Consider the following 27,098-nt stretch of genomic DNA (forward strand, 5'->3'; position numbering starts at 1 on the left):
GTCATTTAGAAGAAAACTCAATCATGGCAATAGAACATGAAGGGTAACAAAAGAAAGCCATATGAAACAAAGGATCATTTGTTGTTAAATAAAGTCATAATGCAGAATTGTAAAAAGGGAAGACTCTAAGTATGGCATGGATAGACTACAAAAAAAGCATTTGACAGCATCCCACATTCATGGATAAAAGAGTGCTTATAAATTTATGAAGTACACCCTACATTGATCAATTACATTCCAGTGACCATGAAACAGTGGCAAACCATTTTGCAGGTGAACCATGATAAAGGACAAATTATTATCCCAGGGATAAAAAAATTAAAGGGGGATTATTCCTGGCTGACTCTTTGTCAGTGCTGCTCTTTTGTTTTACCCTTAACCCATTAAGCTGGCAACTTAACAGATCAGGTCAAGGCTACAATTTGGCTCCCAGAAAACAACAATGTATAAACACTTCTCATCCTCTCTTTCTGGATAATTTAAAACTGGATAGCACATCAGATGAGGAAGTGAAAGCGCAACTGCAAGTAGTCAAAACATTTTCAATGATATAAGAATGTCATTTGGTCTTGACAAATGCGCAAAAACGACCTTTAAAGCAGGAAAGCTGCAGCACCAAGAGAATATCAGTCTGGGACAGGAATGTGATATAAAAGAACATGAGCAGGAGGGAGTGTATAAATATTTGAGAATTGATGAAGAATCAACAGAGACTTCCCATGCTCTGGAACAAGATTCCTCTTCAAGAGAAACCTTGACGAGTGGATGGGAAACAGAACGTTTACCCCAGGGATCACTTCAATGGCTCTGCTAGACAGAGGCAGAGGGAACTAATCTAAGGGGGCGGCGAAAGCCAACACATTCCGGCTAGGCTTATAAATGCCTTCGGGCAGATAGCCTAGTACCTACCTATGAACCTATGAATCTAAATCATGAACAAATGCAAATAAAACTTTGAAAGGAATATTTTAGAAGACTAAAACTAATAATGAAAACAGCATTGACATCTAGGAACAAAGTCCAAGCTATAAAACAATTTTCACTTCCTGTCCTAACTTACAGTTTTGGAGTGACTGACTGACCCCCAAAAGGCATTGGATCAGTTGGACAGGAAAACAAGAAAAATGCTTCATGCTTATCAAATGATTTATAAAAATCAGTGTCAACATTTTATATTCTCCATTCTGAAGGAGGTATGGGCCTCCCCAAAACTGATTACATGATTAAATCTGCATTCATAGGACTGCATACATATCTACTGACCTCACAAGATCCAAACAGAGAAAAAGTTTTAAAACATGAGGAGAACAAGTCTAATATGATTAGTTTAGCAGGAGCTTATCATTGTCAAGTGGGAATGGAAATCAAACCAGAAGTAAATAGAAATCAGGCAGCAACTGAATGTGCCTAAAAACAAAAGAGAGAATATGAAGTGAAGGCAAGAAATGTGGAAAATGCATAAATATTGTTCAAGTAAAGAAAACTCCAAGAAAAAAATGTATGTCAATCTACATCTAAGACAGGAATGATTAAGGAGTGGTGAATTTCAATCAAAAGATAAAGATAATATTGACAGCCAAGGACAGTGGACTTCATACATGCTGGTTTACAAAGTCCATTGAATATATCACAGAAACAGACACATGCAGGTTTTGTAAAACAGAACTGGAAATAATCACACATCTTGTTGATGAGTGTGATACACTAAAGGTAGAAAGCCTATATACTGAAAGGCATAATAATGTGGCAAGACAGATGCGTTGGGGATTGTGCAAACATTATAACACTGAAGCAGCTGAGAAGCATTGGAACCAGGAACTACAAAGCGTTATATAAAATGATGAAGTTTATATCACATAGGATCATCCATTACCAACAGTTCAAAAAATAGATATGAGAAAACCAGATATAGTAGTCCAGGAAAAGAAGACAAAAGTAGTATTGATCACTGAAATTGTTACACCCAGTGATTACAGTGTCTTACATATTGAGACACACAAAGTCATAAAATTCCAGGATTTGCAGGCAGAAATGAGGTCAGCATGGAAGAAGGATATCCAGACAGATCCAATAGTAGTAATAGCAATGTGTCTCATAAAAAAGAATTTACAGTCATATTTAGATATATTACTGATACACGTAACTCTGTATGAATTGCGGAAGGAGACATTTCTGGGCACATTGCAGGTGTTGCTAAGAGAGCACTTCTGGCTAACATCAAAGATTGAAGCAGTACTAGTCTCATGAACTTTAATCATACTTTGACATGGGAATGGGGTCCATTCCCATCATAGTATTAGAAACCCAAAAGTCTTGGAGAAATTAAAAATACAAAGCAAACATTATGGTAGCTCAGTGGTTAAACTCTCTAGCACTCAGATCCACAGTCCAGAGGTCAGTATTGTCATATGCTCAGTGCTTGTGGGTAGTCTGCATGTTCTCTCTGTATCTCCAATGGTTTTATACAGATTTTTTGCTTCTTTGTTTGCTCCCCAGAACCTACAGGCTGATTTGTTACTCTAAACTTTGAATAGATAGTGCATTTACCTTTGCTCTTGTGGTCCAGTTCATTGCAGCTAGACCAATTCATTTAAGTGATAAACAAATGAAGAAATTAAAAATGTTCATAGTCATGGCCTTAGTGTGTGTGTGTGTGTGTGTGTGTGTGTGTGTGTGTGTGTGTGTGTGTGTGTGTGTGTGTGTATACTTTATACGTAATCATATGTATATAAAATGTATATCCCTATCACATGATAGAAACCTCATTTGACTGAAACCATAAGACTGAAACCCTCAAAAGACTGAAAAGTGAGTGGGTGGAGCCTAGATGGCACTCTGAAAGCAGCACTTTTTAGAGCTCCTTAAAACTACTTTAAATAACAGGAAATTATTATTTTTTATTTTGGGAAAAACAGTTAATTATTGTTCCTTAGTATTTTTATTACTAGTATTTCAATTTTGGAATATTTTCTTCAAGAATTTCCAGTCAGAAATCTCTGGAGTTTTTAAAGCTGATTTGTGAAGATGAGTGGCTCAAAGAACTCACATGCAGAATCTACTCAGAGGAAAGAAATCCAATTGATATCTTCAACTTTACAAGAACTGTCTATTAAAATGGACAGTTTTAAAGACAACTTAGAAAACCTAAGATAAAGTTGTCATACTCAAATTGAAACTTTTAAAGAACTCCAGCAACAGCAAGTCAAAATATTAAACATTGAAGAGTTCTTATCTGATATAGACAGAAGGCTCAAACAGGAGGAAACCCAGGGAGATTTTCTTCAGCAACAAAATAAATGGCTTATTAACAAACTGGACGATATGGAAAATAGAGAAAGGAGGACTAATGTGAGAATCTTTGGTTTACTGGAAAAATCTGAAGGAGATGACATCATTTCTTTCCTTAATTCATGGTTACCTGACATCCTTGAACTGAAAGAAGGTTTCTCTTATGGTATAGAAGAGCCCATCGAGCCATTGGGAAACTCATTCTTACATCTTCAACATCCTCACCCAGGTCAGTCGTGGTTAAATTTCTCTCTTATCTAGATAAAGAGCTTGTTCTGAAATGTGCTTGGAGAAAGTCCCCTCTGAAGTATAAGCAAAATCTAATTAGATTTGACAATGACTTTTCCTCCAGAGTCTTAGAAATGAGAAAGAAAGCCTGGCCACTGGTAAAGTTACTCAAACAAAATAAAATAAAAGCACAACTAATATATCCTGCAAAAATAAGGATTTTCACTTCAAATGAAACAAGGACATTTACTGACATCGAAGAAGCAATAACTTTCATAAAGAACAATAATTTGGTCACAGTTCCAGAAGAAATGGACTGGTCTCTTACTATAACATTAAAAAGATCCCCTGAAAAAAATAATTGGATTGATGTAAAGAAAAAAAAAGCAAAGAACTGACTCAGAAAGTATTCCTTCTACTGCTTCTCTCAAATAATCAACTAAAACTAAAAATTCAGGCTAAAGGTAACAAATATATATTTGTCTGCTTATATTTCAAGCTACTCACAAAATATATGTCAGTAATATGAATACTCCATTCACATACAACAGACTTAATGATTGCTTTATTCTGTGATGGTGAAGTATAAAAATGAGGGTTGGAGAGGAAATATTTAATATTAATGTAACGTACTACAAATATTGACTGTACAAAAGTGTTTAAATCTAATAGGAAAGGATCGTTATTGGCATGCAAGTTTTAAATATGTTTGACACATTTGAATCATTTGCAATGAAACATGAATTAATTCAACCTAGATAATGAATAGATCCTGTTGAATTATTTGTCAAATATTGTTATAGATTTCACTTAAAGGTTCTGCTTCTCACAAAAAAGTGAAGAGAAGCTTTTGTTACATGAGACACTTAGGGACGCTTCATTGCTTAGTCCGCGAGCTCCCTTAGTGTACTATGTGCACTATCGTAAAGGCAGAATGCTCGTTTGATAAAGTAAAGTGCCAAAACACAATAAACACAATACAATATATCAATGTTAAGTCATTATACTTTCTAAGTTAATATACGTATTAGGAACATAGTTTGAAGTCATCACAAAGTGTTTGTTTGTACAGCTACCTTCCATCTTAAAGATATGTGAGTAAATACCTTTAACACAAGTGTTGTATTAGCAAATCATTTCTTTGTTTAGTTGTCAAATAATTTTATAGTCAGTAAAAAAGTAAACATAAAGTACTGAAGTCTGGATTATCTTACTACCGGAGATGATGTTGGCACAACCATACAATTCTAGTGTGTAATCACATTATGGTTCCTTATGGCCTTAAAGTGACAGTACTTCTGTAAATAGGATAACTACTTAATATATATACTGTATGAAAGAAGGGATGGAAAGAAGGTATTACGAGGCATGAATATATTATAGGTTATTGTTAGATATTATAAAACAAAAATAAAGGAATGCATTTATACAGATAAAAGTGGAATATTCAGCATTAGACCCATGGTTAGATACTTTGAAGTTCTCCATGAATCTGCATTATTTAGTTAATAAATAAATAAAGAAGAGAAATGACTTAAGAAGTATGCATGTCACCATATTCAACGAAGTATCAAAGGATGTTTTGGTATACTTAGAAACAGTTACTTGACTAGATGAGGAAAGAATATGTAAGACATAATCTGATACTGGGTCTTTACAAGCTTGCAATAAGAGAAATCTCATATTTATTGTATTGAACTATAGTTTATTATAATAGACATAGAGTGCAAACAGCGAATAACTTGCAAAATGTTATTATTTCAGACAAGCATGTCTAACCTACAAGAATACATTATTAATGGAATTTTTCTGCTGAAACATGAATGGTTGTAAGGGCACTCACACTATGAAACTAGCTAAATGAATATTTCATCTGTTTATCATTGTCATTATCTAACTTACAGCTACTATTAATGTTTTGTCATTGAAATGCAATTTTAAATTGATTTGTTTCTTAGAATTGATATTATACGAACGTAAAATAGAAATTTAAGACTGTGCTCAATACATGCAATAGAATTTTTAAGGCTATTAGTAATTTAATAACAAATGAACTTTCTATTGAAATTTAAGGTTACGTAACAAACATGATATAGAGCTCTGCATGTTTAATTGTTGTATAGCATAGCCCTGAGCAGCACTGTCTATGCTTTGGAATTCATACATATGCAGAACTTGTAGTTCACAAATATAAACTAATCCATAACAGCGATGACAGGTGTTAGAATTGTTTAATTCTCTGAGTTTTAAATTGTTACTAGTATAAACAAATTGTACAACACTGACTAAAGTATGCTCTATAAGGCAGTTACGAAATGAACTGGTCATTATATAGATACCCATATAAGATGGAAAGGAAATGTATTATCGAACACATTACATGATAATTTACTTATGTTATATAAATACTTTATTAAAAAGGAATTATACCTGAATCAACACACATGATGTAATAAATGATAAAACTTAAATGCTTGAAATCTACACCAGGTTATTCTACAGCAAGCACATCTCTAAATAACTTTGATTGAATTAATCACATATGTTTGACTTGATCAATTGCAACCTCCAGAATAATATGCAAAGGAGCCTCTAATTTCATTAATGTTTGGTTCAATTTCCGCAACGAAGGTTAATCTGTCTGAGCTTCTTAGTTCACTCAGATTGGGAATGTTAAACATTCTATGTTTGTTAAATGATTATTTTAAATATTTGTTTATATGCATGTATAAGGTCTACTATTATACATTTGTTGATTTTTTTTCTGGCCTCATTCAATTTTTATTTTATATAGTTTAAAAGGAAGTAACAGCCTCACCACTGAATTCAACACATATATGGAGATTATACAACAAATAAATGACAAAATATACAGTCATCATTTCAATCAAAACTCTTTAAGTACAAATTAATGAGATGGACACAGTATTACTCTCATTAAATGTAAATGGTTTAAATAATCCTAGGAAAAGATCTAACTTACTTAAATACCTAAAAATAAATAAAGCACAAGTGTTTTTTCTACAGGAAACTCACTTTAAAGCTAATGATAATTTCACTTGGAACCCAAGTGACTTCCTAAAGCTATCTAATTCATCATATAGTAAAAAAAACAGGGGGTATTAATACTATGGAAGAAAAATATTATTAATCCACAAGTTTTATTTAACTATGAAGACAAAGAGGGCCTTTTATCAATAGTAATAGTAAGATATAGTAATAGAATCTGGACATTGGTGAGCTTGTATTGGTTTCTGGGTATAGGTATAGGAACTATTAAAAAACACACATAACTTATTAACAAAACATCTAAAGGTAACTTAATTTTGGGAGGTGATTTTAACTGTATCTTAGATAGGTAGGAGACTACCAACAAAAGACCTTTTTGTATCACATCTAAATGGAGAACTCTTAAAAATTAGATAGATAACTTGCAGTTATTAGACTCATTTAGTCTTAAGAATGAAAGTTTATTGCTATTCTCCCATAGTGACTATAGATTTAACACCCAAATAAGAATTGATAAAATATATGTATCTCATGATTTAAAAATGAAAATATTGCATTCTTCTACAATCCCCTGTCCCCTGTCTGACCATAACTTGCTTATTCTTAGAATTCAAATGGATTTCAAAAGATTGATAATCACCAAGAGAATTTCAGCATATTTTACTAAATTAAAAGAGTTTAAGCCATGGTTAGATTTGAAAATAAAATATTTCTTGGATACAAACTATACTAGTGACATAAATATAGTTATTTTATGGGATTCTCTAAAGACATATCTTTATGGCAAAATTATTTCTTGGTGTAATAATAAAGTGAAGGAATGGGAATCAGAGCTAACTGACATTCAAAAACAAATCATAGAAACTGACCTAAAGGTTTTAGAAGAACCTGTTGTAAAAAAAATGGAGATTGAAAAATTAAATAAAAAATATAATTATATCTTATTGCATAAAACCAATTTGGCCTTAGAAAAATTTAAATTAAATTCTTATTCAGTCTCTCCCAAATATATGCATAATTTAGCTATGAGATTAAAAAGATCTTCCAATGCAAATAATAATACAAACATAATTCATGTAGGGGATAAGAAGAAAAATGTTCGGATGCTTTTAAATTTTATTTCGCAAAAACATTATAACAATAATGACCCAGTTCATAACTATACAAACATATGCCTAGATAACTTAAATTTAAATAAAATACCAGAAAGCATAAACATGAATAGTCAAAAACAAATTACGATAGAAGAAATTAATGAGAAAATTAAAAGAGGTAAAAATAACAAAGCCCCAGGCATAGATGGAACCATTATGGACATGTATAAGCTATTCCCATCATTTGTCATAACAATACTACAAAAGGCACTAAACAAAATATATTCACAAGGCACAATTCCACCATCATGGAGATACTCATTGATTACACCTATTTTAAAGGAAAATAGAAATCCCACTTCATGTAGCTCATATAGACCTATTTCACTCCTTAATAATGACTACAAAATTCTTATGTCTATTCTGGTCAATAGGATCAAAGAATTTCTAACTAAAGTCATTAGTGATGACCAAACAGGGTTTATTTACAACAGACACACCCATGATAACATACATAGAATCTTAACCACTATAGATATTTTAAATAAAGACAAAGCTGAAGCACTAATAGTCACATTAGATATTGAAAAAGCATTTGATTTATTAAATTGGAATTACCTATTCAAAATTTTACAAATCTATAATTTTCCTACACAATTCGTCACTCTAATAAAGAATATATATAGAGAGACAACCTGGCATATGTAAAATTAGGTCCATTCACATCAGAAGCAATTAAATTTACTAAGGGCACCAAACAAGGATGCCCCATGTCTCCAATATTATTTGCCCTAGCAATTGAACTTTTTTCCTCTGAGATTCATTCAAATCCCAAAATTAAAGGCATTAACATTTCTAATAAATTTAACTACAAAATAATGTTATTTGCTGATGATATTTTACTTACCTTGTCAAACTCAGATGAGTCTCTATGTGAATTAAACTCTATTGCTGAGAAATTTCATCAGATCTCAGGTCTAAAAATTAACACTTATAAATTGAATCACATACTATTAAATAATAAAAATAAATCAAATACTAACATAAATCAAATAATTGGTAAACAAGTTTCCTCTTTAGATTATTTAGGGATTGTTTTATGTGAACTAACTTTATCTACAAATTACAACAATATTCTGAATACCCTAAAATTATCAATAGGAAAATGGAATAAGCTGTATTTAACCTTTGAGGATAGATTACAGTTAATAAAAATGGTCATTCTCCCAAAGGTAAACTACATTACACAAGCTATCCCTATAATTCATAGCAAAAAAAATCTTAAAAGATTTAAATAGAATCATTATAAGTTTCCTTTGGTACCCCCAAAAAACAGAATAGCTTATCTGAACCATATTAGGCCCTGGGAGATGGGAGGTATTAACTTTCCTGATTTAGAAACTTATATCAAAGCATCCATTTTCAAAACGATAGTAAATTGGATAGATCCAAAATTTTCCTCAGCATGGAAAACATTACATACTGTTATTTTTCAAGAGGAATGTAAATTAGCAAAAAATATACAACTAAATGATCAGAATAATAAGCTCTGGTGCTTTATTTGTGTTAACTTGCAATACAAATGCACCAAACCTACTAATCTAAATTATATAAATTAAATTTACAATACTTTTCGGAGTTTTGTAAATAATAACGTTGATATATAATTATGGTTCCAATTATTAACTCCATTTAAAATTACAAAAAAAATTTTCAACAACATTCCTAAAGATACCCTTAACTCATGGAAGAGAAACAACTTCATATGTTGGTATCAATGTATTGAAAATCTAATAGTCTCAGATATGAATCAATTAATTAACACATTTAATTTATCAAGCACTGACTGGCTTGCTCTCAATACACTAATAGCTTATGCAAAAAATTTAAGTAGAACAATAGATAATTCCTCATTTAGTTCCATACCCAAATTTATATTTCATTTATATGGAATAATATATGGAGACTTTAATTGGACAAATTTAATTTCAAACTTATATAAAATTAGCATCAACTATAAAACAAAAGCTAATCAGAAATTTTGGAATTTCATCACTAAAGATCATACATTATTGTTATCAAATGAGACCAAAAAAGATATATTACATTCTATAAAGTTAACCTCAAATATACAATGTTGGAAAATCTTTGCATGGAAGCTCCATCACAGAGCCTTTTACACTCCAAGTAAAATAGCTAAATTTAATAACATGAATGAAACATTATGTTGGAGGTGTTCATTAAAATGTAATGCAGATTGGTCTCATATTATGTATGAATGTTCTTATATAAATAAATTTTGGGAAGATATTGGTGAATTTTTGTAAGCCATTTATACTGATTCTTTTATTTTGTCAAAGTTATTAATTCTCCTGAATATATATGAAGCCACTGCAATGAAAAGGAAAGACCGGTATCTTCATTGAACTATAACGGCAGTATCAAAAAAATGTATCACAAGGAAATGGAACTCAACTATCAGTCCAACTTTCGAGGATTTTCTAACTCTATTGAAAGAGGTAGCTTTGTTAGAAATCAAAGTTAAGAAAATGAGAATCTTTCCTAGGAAATTAACCAACAATCCTTGGGAGAAGGTTTTCTCCCTAATTGAGAAACTCAAGATGGTCACAAATTAACCTACATAAGAAGAGAAGTTGCAAGGAATCATCATTTATTTGTCCAACTGTTTGTTTAATAATGTATAGCGTCTGTATATGCAATAATGATTTGTACTTCTTATATACAACTGACTTGAGGCCTATGTACATTTGTAAATAGTTACTTAATATTTGATTTACAAAATCCATTAACTATTGTTTGTAAAAAACTCTTTCAATAAAAATATTTGAACAAAAATAAAAGACTGAAAAGTCACTTGACTGAAACCCATAAGACTGAAACCCATAATACTGAATTTCAACATACTAAATTGTAAACTGGAACATATAAAACCAGACTAGGTGGGGGACTATGCCCCCCACACCTCCAATTTGGGGGTCTGTGCCCTGCCACACCCCTCCTAACTATATATACTAACTCCAGGATTGCACTACAGTAGGGAAAAGGGCATATACCTTTCCTGTACCTTACAGTAGTCTACATGCTGCCACTACTATGCCCTTTCCCCACTGTAGTGCAATCCTGGAGTTAGTATATATAGTTAGGGGGGTGAGGGGAGCATAGCTCCCCACCTAGTCTGGTTTTATATGGTCCAGTTTAAAATCTAGCATGATGAAATTGAGTATTATGGGTTTCAATCTTATGGGTTTCAGTCAATTGACTTTTCAGTGTTTTGAAATTTTTTGAAATTTCAGTCTTATGGTCTCAGTCAAATGAGTTTCAGTTAAATGAGGTTTCTATCATACGATAGGGATCTATATATATATATATATATATATATATATATATATATATATATATATATAGATATATATATACATGTATAGATATATCTATATAATAGATCTATTATATATATATTATATTTATATATTTATATATTTATAGATAGATGTATATAGTTATGGACATGTATGTGTGTGTGTGTGAGTGTGTGTGTGTGCATAGTAGCTCTTACTTTATTCAAAAGTATTTTTAGTCAACTTCTGTTTTGTTGACAAACTTATTTTTCTTAAAACTGATTATTGACAGGTGTGTGAGATCCCACAATCCCTTGGTATTATAAGATCTCAGCAGGTGGCATGGGGCCACATGGTGGTTTGCCAACTTGAAAAAAAAACACACACTGTTATTGTTGCATGTTTAGAGGTCTTGTCTCAGGCCATGAGCAATAATATCTCATTTTTGTGTGTGTGTGTGTGTGTGTGTGTGTGTGTGTGTGTCAACATTAGCAAAGTCAACAGTTGTAGGTTTAGATTATTTAAAGTACACTATATTATTATTATTATTATTATTATTATTATTATTATTATTAATATGGGTGCTTTCCAGTTCTTCAAAACACCCATAAAGCAACTTCATGTATGTTGACTGGTATATGAGTCTGCCTTAAGTGTTTGAATATCTATATATTCAAAAATGTTGTGATGGTGGAATGCTCTGATGATCAAGTGCTTAGCTTTTTGATAGTGGTAGTTATCAATGGGATCTAGTTACTGAGCGGCAGAAAAATGTGTTTCTATTGTATTGCTGAAACTTTGGCATTAGACTTAAGAGTGTGTTTGTGTGCCTGTGTGTGGGAGAGAGAGTATTTACAGGCTATGGTTAAATTAAGTCTAGGTAAGGGGGTTAGGATTAGAGTGTGTAAGTGTTTGTGTTAGGGTTAGAGTAAAGGCAGATAACTTTAATGGTGTGCATGTTCATTTTTGTTTGTAGTTTGTGTTGGAGATTTCTTGTGCAGTACTGTTAAAAAAAAAGTTTTTTGTAAGGTAAGATGTAAGGTCTTAGTGGCAGAGACAGTATTAAGGATAACATATTACTAAGGTGGAATGTAGTATTTCTTAATAAATTAATGTGATCTTTGAGACAAAAATGTTTTTTTTTTTTTTTATCTTGACATTTCTGGCTCGGTTTGCTTGTAGAATCTACCGTTACTTGAATGCTGCTTTGCTGTTTGATAAAACCTGCCCTAATATTAAAATTAATAGTTTAAGAGTATGCACATCTTCATTATGAGCTGTGATTGGTTGTGTTATAATGCCAGTTTTGTCCAGTAATACTTGCATATTGATAAGGGACAAATATGTGTTTTAACAATAACCTCACAGATGACTGGTTATTGATGTATGTATGTGTGTGAGTGTGTCTGTGTGTGTGTGTGTGTGTGTGTGTGTGTGTGTGTGTGTGTGTGTGTGTGTGTGTGTGTGTGTTACTAATACAAATGCTCCATTAAAGAGTAAATGTAGAGTTATTGCATTAGCCTTTTATGCCTTTAAGACTAATTCATGTATATGAAAGTGAGACATGGGCATGCATTTAAAAGTAATGCGATGGTGGTTTGGTGAGGAATGAGGGTGGAAAAGTTACAAGGCCCACGAACATACAGGCATTTATTTATTAATTTATCATCTGAGTCATCTGACTTTCTGAGTGACAGACTGATCGACTGATTGTGTTGCATTCTGTGTCACTTTATAGGGTGAAATCTGTCACTGATTACATAAACTATGCCTATCTACTACAATGTGTTTGTTTACATTATTGCATCATCAAAAGGCAGGAGCGGGTGACAAATAATTAGGAGGTAATTGGACAGCCACTTAGCACACAGGAAATGCAAGTGCAAGGTTTTTAATCATGATAAATATAGTTCCTCTGATGTAGTTAATGTAAAAGTTGCATATTTTTGAATCAGAATGTTTTCTTTACATCATGAGAAGAACTCAACAACAAAAATGATAAAAAGCTTCTTTGCACATGTTAAGTGTTTAACTATGTTAGTGTGTTCCTTGCATGTCTTCAAATAGAGCTTAGAAAAATGGATGGGCATTCAATACCCTAAAGTATACTCTTGGACTTATGAGTGTTGCTCTCCTTGAAAAGGTAAGTAGAGCCTGAGGCTGGTTATTAACAAGACACACTTGGTCTTGGTTCTAATAACCTTTTATTTGCTATGATTCCTGTGCTTCCTGTGACCAAGAAGAGTCCTTAACTGTGATTGCTCTGACAAAAGACAAACATTTTTCAGCTTTAGTTATTGTCTCCCTTTGTGTTTGGGCTATGTCAAATAGTGCTGAAACTGTTCCCCCTCTTTTAGCAGAAATGTGGCCTTTTTTTCCCTTGTACCCCCACCCCCCACCCCCTTGCCTGCCAGCAATTAAACAATCTCCAGTCAGACTTGATTCCATTTTTTTTTCTCTACACATATAGGGATCCTGCTTACAGATTTGATAGGACATGAGCCACTTGGAGAGGCCATATTCCAGAAAAGTTTCAAGCAGCTTGGAGCACTGACTGGCATCATAGAAATTAGAGATATTTTTGGTGAATGGCCCTAACCCCTCCACATGGGTATGAATGTGAGTACCAGTATCATTGCAGAAGCCACCTATGGCCTTCTAACACCTCATATTGTGTTTACATGCATGCATGCTGCATCAAGGGATAGCACTGTCAGGTTAGGTAGGCATGCCCTCATTGGCCCTGTAGAAGCCTCCACCCAAATGGCATGGCCCCTTGCCCTCCAGGAAAGAGCATGTCTGAGAATGGCAGCTAAGACTGGCTGTAACCCAAGCCCTCCACCCATGGATAAGCATGCCCATTCTCCCATTTCATACTGAAAAGTTCACAAGCCACTAATCGAACCCAGGTTACCTGGGTTGTAGTCAGGAATGTATGCTTCAGTATGAGCAGTGCAGCAGAAATGTGCTCTGGCTTCACCAATGGCTTGGTGGTGTACCCAGTGCTTTTTAGCCAGAAAATGACAGTAAAGTTATGAAATGGTACACTAATGTCTAATTGCTGATGCATGTTGTATGATGAAAATTTACAAAGTTTAAATTTAAAAAATGTATCCTGTTGCTAAGATGCTGTGGTCATGCATTATATCTATAGGCTATACCAATATTTAGGACATGGCCAGCTATAATATAGGTTCATAGGTAGGTACTAGGCTATCGGCCCAAGGGCCTAAGTAAGCCTAGCCAACAAGGTTCCCTGGCTTATGCCACCCAAGAAAGTTATTTTCCTGTGCCACTGTCGAGCAAAGCCACAGACATGATCCCTGGGGTGTATTTCCTATTTCCCATCCACTCATCAAGATTTCTTTTGAAGAGTGCTAATTAGAAGCATTGCTTGACATAGATGGGTAGCTTGTTCTAGAGTATGGGAAGTCTCTGGGACAGGAATCTATCCCTCCAGCATGTCTTGTTTATTTTGGTAACAAGGTTTAGGTCCCTAGAGCATGTAGCTCGGAAGGATTGGGATTTCTTTAGGTGTAGCATGTCCAACAGCTTTGGGTTTGACATAGCTTTATATGTTAGGCAGAGATCACCTTGGAGTAGGCAATATGCTACGGAGTAAAGCTGGAGTTTTTTGAGACGGTCAGTGTAGGGCATCTCTTTGAGGCCAGTAATCCTCTTTGTGAGGTACTTCTGTGGCCTTTCCAGATGCTGCAGATGTCTTGTGAAGTACATTCCAAAAGGGGTGTTGTACTCTATAATGGGTCTAAAGAGTGTCAAGTAGATGGTAACAATGACCTCATTTTTCCTGGATGAGAACCTTTTTGTGATGAGGTGTGCCACATAGAAGGACTTCCGGACAACTGCGGCGATGTGATTATCAAAGGAGAGACTACTGTCCACCTGGGTCCCAGGTTCTCTTATCACACATTCAGTGTTAAGTAGACTGCTACCTATTTGGTAGTTCATGGGTACACAGTTTTTACCAAAGGGGATGACAATGCACTTTTTGGTATTGAGCTTGAAGCCATGGCTCTGACACCAGGCATCTGTCTCAGTGAGGCCCTTCTATAGGATGTTCACATCATTTGGGGACTTGACTATGGCTCCTAGTTTGCAGTCATCTGTGAACTTCATTAGCCAGAGGCCTTCTATGTTAGCCTGTACTTCAGAGAAGTAGATACCAAACAGGAGAGGTCCCAGGACTGAACCCTGTGGTACTCCACTTGTCACTGGTTTAAAGTTAGATTTGGAGTCTGCAACTTTTACAGTGTGGGTTTTGTCAGTGAGCCAGTTGGCAACCTATCTTGTGATGTAGGGATTTATACCTAGTTCAGTGAGTTTGGCTATAATTCCAGAATGAGGGATGGTGTCAAAAGCCTTGGAGAGGTCAAGATAGGCTGTGTGAACCACCTTACCCTCATCTATGGCTTTGGTGGCTGCCTCAAAAAACTCAATCAGGTTCAGGAGGCATGATCTGCCTTTCACAAACCTGAACTGGGAGGTTACCAATTTCTTTGTTTATGAGTTCCATGATGATATGTTCCATGGTCTTACAGACCAGGCTCCTCAGGCTAATAGGGTGATAGTTACTGGGATCAGTGGTGGCTCCCCCTTTGTGGAGTGGGATAACTGCTGCTGTGCACCATTCAGTGGGCACAAAGCCTGATGTGAGGCTATGACTGAACTTGGTGCTTAGGTGGGGAGCCAGTTTGTTCTGAAGTTTGTGTAAAACACAGCCTGGGATGTTGTCCGGTCCCATGTATGCTGTGTTTTTTGGCTTTAGAGAGTGCAGCTTTTACCTGCATAGTTGCGATTACAGGGACTCTGCTTTCTTTCTGCATAGATATGGGCCCTTTAGGGGGTGTGGGTGAGGGGGGGGGGTAAAGTTAGCATTGAACCTATCTGCCAGGATGTTGGCAATATCAATTGGTTCTATAATTTACATGCCATTGTGCTGGAACTCAGAGCAGATCTGGGTGTTGCCATTGAGATTCTTGACATAGCTATAGAATGCTTTGTGGTTGCCCTTAGAATCAGTGGTGATTTTGTTTTCATAGCTAGCTTTGGAGGATCTTATAAAGGATCTCAGCTTCTTACTGAGGATGACCAGGGAGCTCCTCCACTCATGGGATTTTACTCTCTTTTGCAACATTTTCTTCCTCCTGTTGTACACTTTGTTTATGGCAGGAGACCATCAGATTGGCTTCCTTTTTTGGAGGATAGTTTCTTGGTTCTCTATGGGATAGCACGATCCATGCACTCGTGTAAGTACTTATAGAGTGCATTTGTGTAGGATTCAGCAGTCATAACTCTATTGTCTACCTGCATGGGTGTCATGAAGTTCACCACTTCTGCCTTAAGAAGCATGAAGTTGGCCTTGGAGAACTTTTTTACCATGGTTTCCTTAATGGGGGTGGGGGCAGGATGTAGATATCTAGGGTGATTAGCTTATGGTTGGATCGGGCCAATGAGGAGTTGACTTCAGGTGTGGAATACCAGTCACTCATGTTGGTAATGACTAGGTCTAGGATATTGTTGCCCCTGGTGGGGTGTGGATAAGTTGAGCCAGGGTATTGGAATTTATTAATTCCAGTAAGCATTGAGCGAAGGAGTTGGTACATGAGTAGTTTTCCCAGTAAATGGTGGGGTAGTTGAAATCGCCCATTATTAGGGTGTTTGGTTGAACCCTAATATTTTCCAGTATATCAAGAAAAGAGGAGTAGGAATCCTGGGGCATGGTGGGGAATCTGTAGCAAGCTACAATTTGGACTGCAGTTTTGCCCAGAGTTAGTTGCACTTGGATAACCTTGGATGTATTATGCTGAGCAACTAGCCTGGAGGTGTGGATATCCTTAATGAATATGGACACACCTCCACCTTTGGTGTTCCGGTCCAGGTTACATGGCCAAAAAGTGTGGTATGAGATATAGCCTGGTAGTGCAGGGGTGCTCTCTGGAGCCTTGAACCAGGTCTGAGCCACTGCACAGATATCGGTGTTCTCTATTTTAAGGAGTGCCTCGAGTGAGTGCATTTTGAGATTTAGACTTCTAGCATTGAATAGCATTACTCTCAGTTTTTGCTTGCCTGTTCTTGTTATGGTGGTGAATTTGTCATTTGAACCTTGCCTAAAAATATAATATGTAATCTAAACATTGAGCAGGTTTGGCATTAAAGAACCAAACATTGTGAGAACCTGATGACACTAACGCAGGAATCTGTTAAGCTAGGTTCATGGAAAGATCCTGTCTTTTTTATAGAGTACATCAGGGTGATTCAGATCATATGGTCATAACACACAAGCTTTCTAAGGAACTTTCTCTGATTATCAACTACAAAGTCACCATCATAGATGTAGCTGGTGGGGTAAATGCCCTAGGATTTAAAATCATCAAGTTCTACCCTTCAGCACTTTAAAAGATCAGCAATTCAAAACTGCTGCTCCAAGAAATGGCCCACATACTGTTGACTTAGAGGGCTGCATAGTGATGCAGATGACCAACTGATTGAGAAAGAATTTCAGGTCAGTATTCTGCTGAAAACATTAACGGCATCTAGGTTAGAGGGCTACAAGAACAGCTCAAGACAGAATTATTTCCTTACTTTCAGACCACCAGTGGACCAAAAAACTGGTAGCTTGATAAATGTTCAACATGACTGGTTATGTAATGCATTTAGTTTCCTCCGCTGAGAGTTTATAATTACAGTGCAGAAGATACTTAAGTACAGAAGATTGCAAGTTATTAAAGATATAACAAGTTCACAGAATATAAACATTGAAAGACTGACTAATATTAAAATGCAATCAATGAATGTTCGGTCATAGCAAGCAAGCATGGGTCATGGATTACTACTAAGCTAGCTGCCCTTAGAACATTTTCAGCCTAGCCAATTACCGCATGTGAGATTCAAACCCTGCAATTTGTGTCTGTAAGGTAAACACCTTAAACATTATGCCAAACTCCCTACTCAAAGGTTATTAGTTACTAGGCATGCAGTCCTGGAGACCATTAAAGATCCTAGCACAAATTCCCATTTGCTGTAAAGCACTATCTGGTTAAATGACTTGCTCAGTTTCACATGGGGTGGTTAATTAAGGTGGAAAAATTCAATCCCTCAACCCTTGCCACAGAAAGCAGCTCATTAACAATTTGGAGTTTTAGTCCTCTGTGCTAACGCCCAACAAAATAGTGAAAGTTTACATAAAAATGTAACTTTCTGTCTCATAAAACAGATGTCTCTGAATCAGTTAGAATAGTTCAGAGTACAATGAAAATTAATTAACTAAGACAAAATGTAAAACATGACTTTAATTAGGGAAATTGTTAACATTCGTTAAAATTCTAAGTCCAGAACAACTAAAAGCTAATGAAAGTATAAGCTAACTACAGTTTTACAGCTTCAGTGAAGATAAATCCAGTTACTAAATCTTGTTGAGTGAATCCAAAAGACAATTCCTTCTGGGACATTCTACCATCTCTTACCTGGGTGAGTAATCCATTGCTCCTTTTATAGTTATATTTGTACTGTTTAATAAGATAATTCAGAAATGTTGTAGAAAACAAAGGAAAGTTGGGTCATTCCTGATGAAGGAAGGAAGTTGATTCCAGTCTGCATTGTTTATTTTAGAGAAAGGTGTTCTACAGCTACAAAACTGAAATTGAGTCTCTGGTGTAAGGTTTTCATGAGCTTACAATCCTAGAGGATAAATACTTTTCACTGCATGCATAATGATGTATTATTTAAAGCAGCTGGTTATTTTATGCTATTTTGAGACTTTATAGATTTGGCGGGCACTGGTTCAGGGAGCTATAACAACAATCTGCAGCACCCTTCCTTTAATAGTATATATTTTAAGAGCCATTTTGGGGAATTATGTAACTCAGTTAGTTTATGGTATTAGCAGGGATTCCATTTTTTTACCTTCCTCACACTTTAAATGGAAGTTCAGTGGAAGAACTTGTGGATCCCCTTCATTTGCAGTCTAATGAAGAATGGATCCTATGGGCCCCAGGACTCCAGGACAGTCCACCTCTTCTAGTTGCATTATCATATTTTCCTGGGCCCCAGGACTGCAAGGCAATCTACCTCTTCTAGTTACATGTTTGTATTTTTCTATGCACTATCTCCCTTTTTTCAGTTTATAACATTAAGAAGATGCATTCCTTTTACCCCAAGACCCTTAACTAGTTCAGGCGATATGATGAATCAGGTGTGGGTTCCTGACTAGTTGATTCTTCTGTGTCCACCTCTCTGTTGGCAGAGGCTGTGAGGCTTGTTATTTGCTTTTTTTTTTTTTTTTTTTTTTTTTTGCTTAAATCTAGTGTTTCATCAAAATATAAAGCTACTGAATTTGCTTGAGCACCATAGAGCAATCTACAGCATCCTGCAGCAGTTTTAAACTCTGTTCAGTGTAATTTGATTTTGGCTATGCAGACTACAACATCCTATGGCATTATTAAGCAGTATGCAGCGTTCTTTATATACTTTTTTTTCTTTTCAGCTCTGTAAAGTAAATCAGCCTATTGAATAAAAAAAAAAAATCATTGCGTACAAACATTTTCCAATTAACATACTGTTGCTTTTTCTATGCCCCTAGAACCTGGTCATCCCTGATTTCTTTACTAGTTTTTTTCAGTATGACTTATTTACTTTTTCTTTAGTTATTAAACTTACTTTCAGGCACTACTCTATTAGAAAACGCTGCATAAAGTAGTGTATCTCCTGAGAGCATTAAACTAAATGCAATGCTTTCTGAATGCAGCCATACAAATCAGGGCATCCCATTGTATTATTAGACTTCATCCACTTATTTTCAATCATGCAAATTACAGCAGCATGTAGGAGTATTAATCTGATATGCTCAAACAAGGGCAGTTCATGGCAGTATTAACACTGTGTCTAATGTACTGTAAATTCAGCCATGGAAGTTAGATAATCCTTTGGCAGTATTAAACTAAATGTAATGGCCTACAGCTAAGCAAACATTTTCGGCCTGTATCTAATTCATTTTAAATGAGTGTGAAGACATCTTGCATTGATCACTTTTTCTTGTTGTGAATTTACTAAACTTGAAAATAGACTGACCTCACAACTTAAATCATTAATGCTCCATTTCATGTGCTATGGAAGCTAATAATTGCCATTGGCAGATGTTTGGTTTCTGCACTGTAATTTTTTTTATGATCATTGTTTGGATGTATTGCAGTGTTATCTTTTTTTACTGATAAGCTTGCTTTGGTCATTCAAGCTGGATGTTCACCTCTTGGAGTAGGTTTTCTGTTTTGTAAACCCTTTACCCCAAAATAATTTTTAATAAGATAAAATTAAACAATTGTCTTCACTTTTTTCCTATTTTTGTAAAAATCAAATAAAGCTTTCAAAAATGTACATTATTGATCTAAATATTTTCCTCTACTAAAAACTAGATTTTAGTTGCCACTCCTTATCACAAAAAAGAATGTGTATTACCGTGAATATTAAATGGTTAAACAAGTTGGTACACACTGTTAACAGCTAATACTATGTTATGAAGCATGCTCATTGAGTACAGTATAGCCTTTTTTGTCTGAATACCCCAAAGGATGCCAAGCAATGCAGCCAGCAGAGGTGCTATTCTATTGCCGTGTAGCTCTAGAAACATAAATAAAGGCAGTAGCAAAATAAATATTAGCTACAAATGAGTATAAGATAAAAATTCTACTTTCTGGCATCTTAGTGAACCATAGCTCATTCAAGTTTTAGCTTATTGAAATGAGTATAAATTTATAATGGTAAAGACATTTGTGCATTGATGAAATGGGAAGGGGGCTGTGCCTCAACTCTCATAAGCAAAATATATTAACTTTGATGTTTCCTAGCAAGGGGAAAGGGCAGAAAAATTATGCCTTCATACTCTTCACTCTGTGATGAGTTGTGGCTTGATAAGTCATTAAGATCCCCCATAAAAAACAGTTCTTGAGAGAGGGGTGGTATTGAATGGATAACATCTATTAAAATACATTCATGGTAAATCCACAAACTGAGTTAAATTGCACTGGTAATGAAAGAAGATAGCTGACAATAGATAATGTTTACCGCTCCAATAACTAAAAAAGGGGGGTGGGTAAGGCCCTTTCACACCCACATCAGCCAACATCTCACAGACTTGGTGGTAATGGAAAAAAGTCTTTAACCTCTCCCCCGCACACACACACACACACACACACACACACACTTGCATTATCTTAGTCATAACATTAACTGATGTTTCACAAAATCTGGATTTAACTAAATCTAGTTGATAAATCCCATTCCAATTAAATTCACACCAAAGAAATGCTTGCAGCCACAACATGTAGGAGAAGGGGAATGATATACTGTATGTTGGTTAACATGAACAAATGCCTATAGGAAAGAGGTCTGTGCTTCTCTTTCTATATAAAAATATGTTAATCATAAGAACAGAATCAATGTAATCAGACAGGTAACATTTGCTTTGTTTTGGAGTGATATCATTATAGCTGGTAAGTATGTTTTATAACTTTTCTGACAGACAAAACAACAATAGCCTTACTTTCTTTCAGTGTGTTCAACAAGGTCATCAGCTGCTTTAAACATGATAAATGGGATTTGATAAACTAAATAACTCATCATGATTCTTAATGCCACAAGTGCTACATTGTATTTTGTTTTCAGTCTTACTGAAGAACATGACCATAATTCAGATAATTCAGAGATACAGGTTATCTGGTTTTAGATAATGTTGATTACACTGTATACAGTTTAAGATGGTCCTGAACTCCAGCCTCATTTTAGATAGCGCTGCTGTATTTGTACTTAGAAAATCTATCAACTAAATCATACACATAGATTTTGTTTTTGTTGATGCTGAAGGTGTTTTGAAGTTTAGATTATTAGTTATTCAGTTATTTAAGATAGTTATACTTTCAGTATCTAACACCTTCATACACATTCCTTTGGTAATTTTACCAAGGTTTCTGAAAATACACTTGTAGAAAGAAGCATAGTACAGATAAAATCTTGCTGATCTTCCCTTGACACCCTGACTCCATGTGTAAAAGTGGAAAAAAGGGGGTTGTGAGTGAATGGACGGATGGATCGATGGATGGATGGATGGCTTGTTTCTCAGGTAGTTTGTAGTTCTGTTCAAGCTTATGAAATAGTTAACATACATTTAAACTTCCTGGTTTCTACTCAGATGCATTTTGTCCATTATTCTTTCATGGTTCATATAAGGACTTCCTTTCATAAGTTTATTCATAAGTTTATTTATCTAACCAGGGATGCAGAAAATTATATGTCTTTCACTGACAATTTAACGAATGTTCTCGTTTTCTTAAAGCCAAGAAATATGTGTGCCAAATAGGCTTTCTCTGTTGCTATATGTATTTGTGTTACTTTGAAGAATGTTATTACATTACACTAACATAGTGGTAGACTTAACTCCTATTCTTGCACGTTTTACTGAGACCATAAATGTAGTTTTTGGCTGGGGTGCCTTTTGTGTGAAGTCTACATGCCTTCTCTTTGTTTGCGTGTTTTTTTCTCCAGGAGCTCCTGTTTCCTCACATTCCAAAGACATGCCATTGGTGGATTGGACACTCTAAATTGGCCATTGGTATGAGTGTGCATTTGAGTGTGTGGTGTGGATGAACTACTGTGGCAGGGCTAGATACCTGGTGGTGTCAACCTTGGCTCTAGATGATTGTTACTGTTGAAGTGACACCCTGACTCCATGTGTAAAAGTGGAAAAAAGGGGGTTGTGAGTGAATGGACGGATGGATCGATGGATGGATGGATGGATGGATGGATGGATGGATGGATGGATGGATGGATGGATGGATGGATCTGTTTATGAGTTTATGGATGGATGGACCAGGAGTGTGGTTAATTTTGTCAGAGCAAAGCAAGAACCATATACAGGCTATATAAACTCTTACAAGATAAGTTCCATACATGTATTGGTGCTGATCATTCTGTGGAAAATCTACATTATATTACTCTGTTTCAGTCATGTTGAAATTAACCTTCTAAGCTATCACCTTCTCTAATAAGACCTGCAAATTTGCAGCTACAGTTTTCGGCCTTGTATATACTCAGCAAATAATAGGACAGAAAACAGTACCAAGACCATTTAGGAAAATGTTTGCTTGACCTTCTTCCATGTACTGTGCTATCACTCCTTAACCCTACTCTTTTCTCATTATCCATCCATCTTTATTAGTCAATAACATCCAGCTCCTCAAATAAACTGTCACGTTTAACTGTTCCATGTAACTTTAATTATACCTTGCTGAATGGTCTTAACACGTAGATATATGTGTATCTATACCATGAACTTTATTTCTAACAGCTTGTGAAAGCTTACATATTGACATCAAATATTTGCCACCATTTACCCCATTGTACCTTTCCTTCTACCCAAATAATTCATTATTTCATTTAATAATCACCCTATTTGTTTCTTTGCACACTATTTCCATCCATCCATTTATCCATTTATCCATCCTCAACCTCTAGGGTTGCGGTGTCACTTTAACAGTGATAATCATCTTGAGCCAAGAATTACATCACCAGCTGGCTAGCCCTGCCATGGTAGTTCATCTATACCACACACTCACACACACACACACACTCATAGCTTGGGCCAATTTAGAATGTCCAATCCACCTGCTGCATGTCTTTAATTGTATTTCTTTCTAATCTTGTCACATTGGCTGTTAACTATAGAGACTACCTATAAATGTTTATGTTAAAAAACTGCATTAAAATGGTATAACTTATAAAAAAGAAATGTAAGATAAACTATATAAATCTGCATGCATATACATATCTTATAATACTTGGTTTAAGATTTAGAATTTTTTTTTTATTCTGCTAAGCTTCGGTTTTCAGTCTACTGGGATACCTTTGAAAATAAACTTCTCATTTTGGCAAAGAAATCCAATCTCTTTTGAATAACAAACTGAGCCAAATAAAATTTATATCTTTATGTTGTCATAACCTTAGTTGTATTTAGTAAGATGATTAATTATTTGCATGGTAGTGAGTGTTTATTTGGTAAACAAAGTTCATATTAAAATTGGTATTTAAAAATGACAAACCAAAATCTTGATCATATCTTAGTACATATGTACACGCAAAAAAAAAATCTTGTACTTTTTCAAACTTAATAGACTGTATATATTCCTTACAACAAGAAATTGTTCTGCTCACTATATGGTAAAATGTACTCATATGTGTATGCTCAAATTATCTCTTATGTACTGTATTGTTAACTGGAGCTTTTTTCCCCAGGCCTCTGCTGAAAATGGACTTGTGTCCAGTCGGACTTTCCTGGTAATCAAATGTAAAACAAATAAAATAAATAAAACATATATATCACTATAAGTAAACATATATGTTCAGATCATCTACAAGGAATGCCTTTAATCGTGATAGACATAACTTGTGCAGTAACTATTCTATATGACTGAGATGGCATATGCAATATTTACATGCAGATTATAATAAATATTTAAATATAAGTTTTGTATATCATGGTTTAATGGATTAGTAACCAACTTTTCCTTTCCCCACAGGAGATTGCTACAATGGAATACACAAGTAAGTAATGTATTATTTCAGAAGGCTTTACATTTTATTACCCCCTAATAAAGTAAGTGCTGTACATGACCTACAATTGTATATATTTTAATGTTTGTCCCAAACTATTGCTGATTTTTTTCTCTCATGTCGTGTGTGTTGTACATAATTCTTTCGTTGTGATTGTTCTTTCCAAATTATGCTAATTTTCATTTACAGAGCATTTTCCAGTTGACCAGATCCTACTTGATAGCCTTTCACCTTAGTATATATAAGAACTACCCAGGAGTGAAACTATTAATTGAGAGCCAGATAGATGCATACAGAAACTTTATACCACTACCCAATCAAAATGATAGTACAGATAGCAATGATTTACCCTTTCATGTTATATACAGGGGAAAGTAAATGCTTTTTTGTCCCAGTCCCCTACAAGAAACACATCACACCAAATGACATTTGATGACCTTTATTGAAATTTCCATAAACATAATTGTTAACCAATATTTATTAATTTCCACCAAAACATGATACAGATAGAAATAGCATCCATGTAACATTATCATAGGACAGGACAGCATAACCCCACTCATCCTGATCAGTAAGCAGTGTCCATACCTCCACTTGCTTACTTATGAAGCAGTGTACCACTCACTTCCATTACCATTTATTGAATTATACCTCCAACCAAAGAAGCAGCTTCCTCCACTTGCTTATTTACTTATCAAGCAGCACAACTGATCACTTTCCTTTCCTAACTTATTGAATTGACCATCCAACACCAGAGAGGGAAAAGAAGAGAGCAAGCCTGCCCCTCTTCCCTGCCCTACCCAAACAGGAAATAACCACATTCCCCACCAATAAAAAGGGGAAGGAGAGCACATAGCAAGTTTATGCCAAAAATGTGACTCCTACTCCAGTTATACTTGCCTAAAATCCATTAAGCCTCTCCCTACCCATACCTCATCTCCTCCCAAACATCTTTCATTCCTACACTCAACTTCAGTTACCATTTACTGAATTATACCTCCAACCAAATAATCAGCTTCCTCTGCTTGCTTATTTACTTATCAAGCAGTGCAACCACTCACTTTCCTTTCCCAACTTATTGAATTGATCATCCAATGCCAAAGGGGGAACAGAAGAAGGCAAGCCTTCCCCTCTTCTCTGCTCACCAGCCTGACCAGGCTGCTTCCTCTCTCTTTGACAAACTTCCAGTAACCAACCACCATTAAGGCATCCGGCCAAACATCATTCGGTGTACCCCGTCCCCACTAACCACGCTGGAACAGAATCAGCACTTCCTAAAACCTATCACATAACTAATAAAATAACCAGTTACCTAAACAGCTGAAAACAAAACACTGACCCTTCTCCTATGCTGAGATAACACGCCATAACCACATAACCTAGCATAACCACTGCGCATGAGCTAAATAATCCTTAACTTATGACCAATGGCAGCCCTGCAATTATTCCAAGGGCATTACAAAAAACATGCAGAGTCAGTTCCATGTCATCATGCCCCATTGCGACCCCATTTACCAACCAATGCAGTAATAACCAAATGATCTCTCTTTAAAGCCATTGCAATAACAATCCTAATAACTCTCCAATCATTACCATCCAAGTGGACAACCAACACTAAACCCACTGCTATCTGAAACCACACAGAGGCAATAACAGACCATGGTGCCACATCCCAGCCTCATTTCACCACTTAAAATAACCAAAAGAGATATCTTTAAAATACTGTTGTTATCAAGTCTGCCATCACACTAACTATCCCTTATAAACAATAAGACAGTTAATCAACCATCATGGCATTCTAGCAACCCACCACCACAAGCCATACCATTTCCCTATTAAACAAAAGGCAATGAACCCTAATCCCCAACCACTCCAACTGCACCTCCTATGCCCACTTAAGATGCAACCCTTATATACAACATGCCAATTACCCTTCCTTCCTTCCATCTAACCATCCACCAGCCCAACTCCTCCCAGTTGGTCCTTACATGCCTTCTTTGTCAATCAGTAAAATTCTCCACAACTTCCCATCCATCTGCCAAAAGTCTAATCAAGTTGATTCCCCAGTAATCACCTGCCAAATGCACCCCAAAACACTAAACCCGTTTCCCCACATATCCCCCACACCACCTACATACCTAGAGTATTCCATCAAACCGTACATACTCTTAAGTTGTACATACCGAACAACCTCCTATCAGCTCAGAGTTGAAGTCACAACTTAATGGGTAACTGTAAATTCAGCCTAGAGTGTCCGCCCATGTCCATCTTGGAATAGATCATTAGGTGCTGCATGTGAAAACAAATTGAACTTGATATCCTCAGAACACCACATATATGAGTGAAACTCCAAATACTCAGCATTCCCAGTTGTCCCTCTATCCTATCATCCACCAAACACCCCCTGAATTATGCCCCCCAAACCCAACACCTTCTATAAAATGTGTAAACGAAATGCAAATCCCCATGACCAATCCTATCCACCTGCCCCAAGAGACATTCC

The 27,098-nt window shown here is 35.5% G+C and overlaps 1 protein-coding gene across 1 annotated transcript in view; it reads left to right on the forward strand.

The window, feature by feature from the left end:
• Window positions 1–27,098, forward strand: part of ABCB11 (ATP binding cassette subfamily B member 11) — a 991,743-nt gene that overhangs the window by 174,816 nt on the left and 789,829 nt on the right. Inside the window, exon 3 of the mRNA XM_044075586.1 lies at window positions 24,562–24,586. Coding sequence (XP_043931521.1) covers window positions 24,562–24,586 — 25 coding nt within the window. The remainder of the gene's footprint in view (window positions 1–24,561; window positions 24,587–27,098) is intronic.

The sequence above is a fragment of the Protopterus annectens genome, chromosome 6.part1 (genome assembly GCF_019279795.1).
Source record: "Protopterus annectens isolate FY-2018-M chromosome 6.part1, PAN1.0, whole genome shotgun sequence".
NCBI classification, from domain to species: Eukaryota; Metazoa; Chordata; order Ceratodontiformes; family Protopteridae; genus Protopterus; species Protopterus annectens.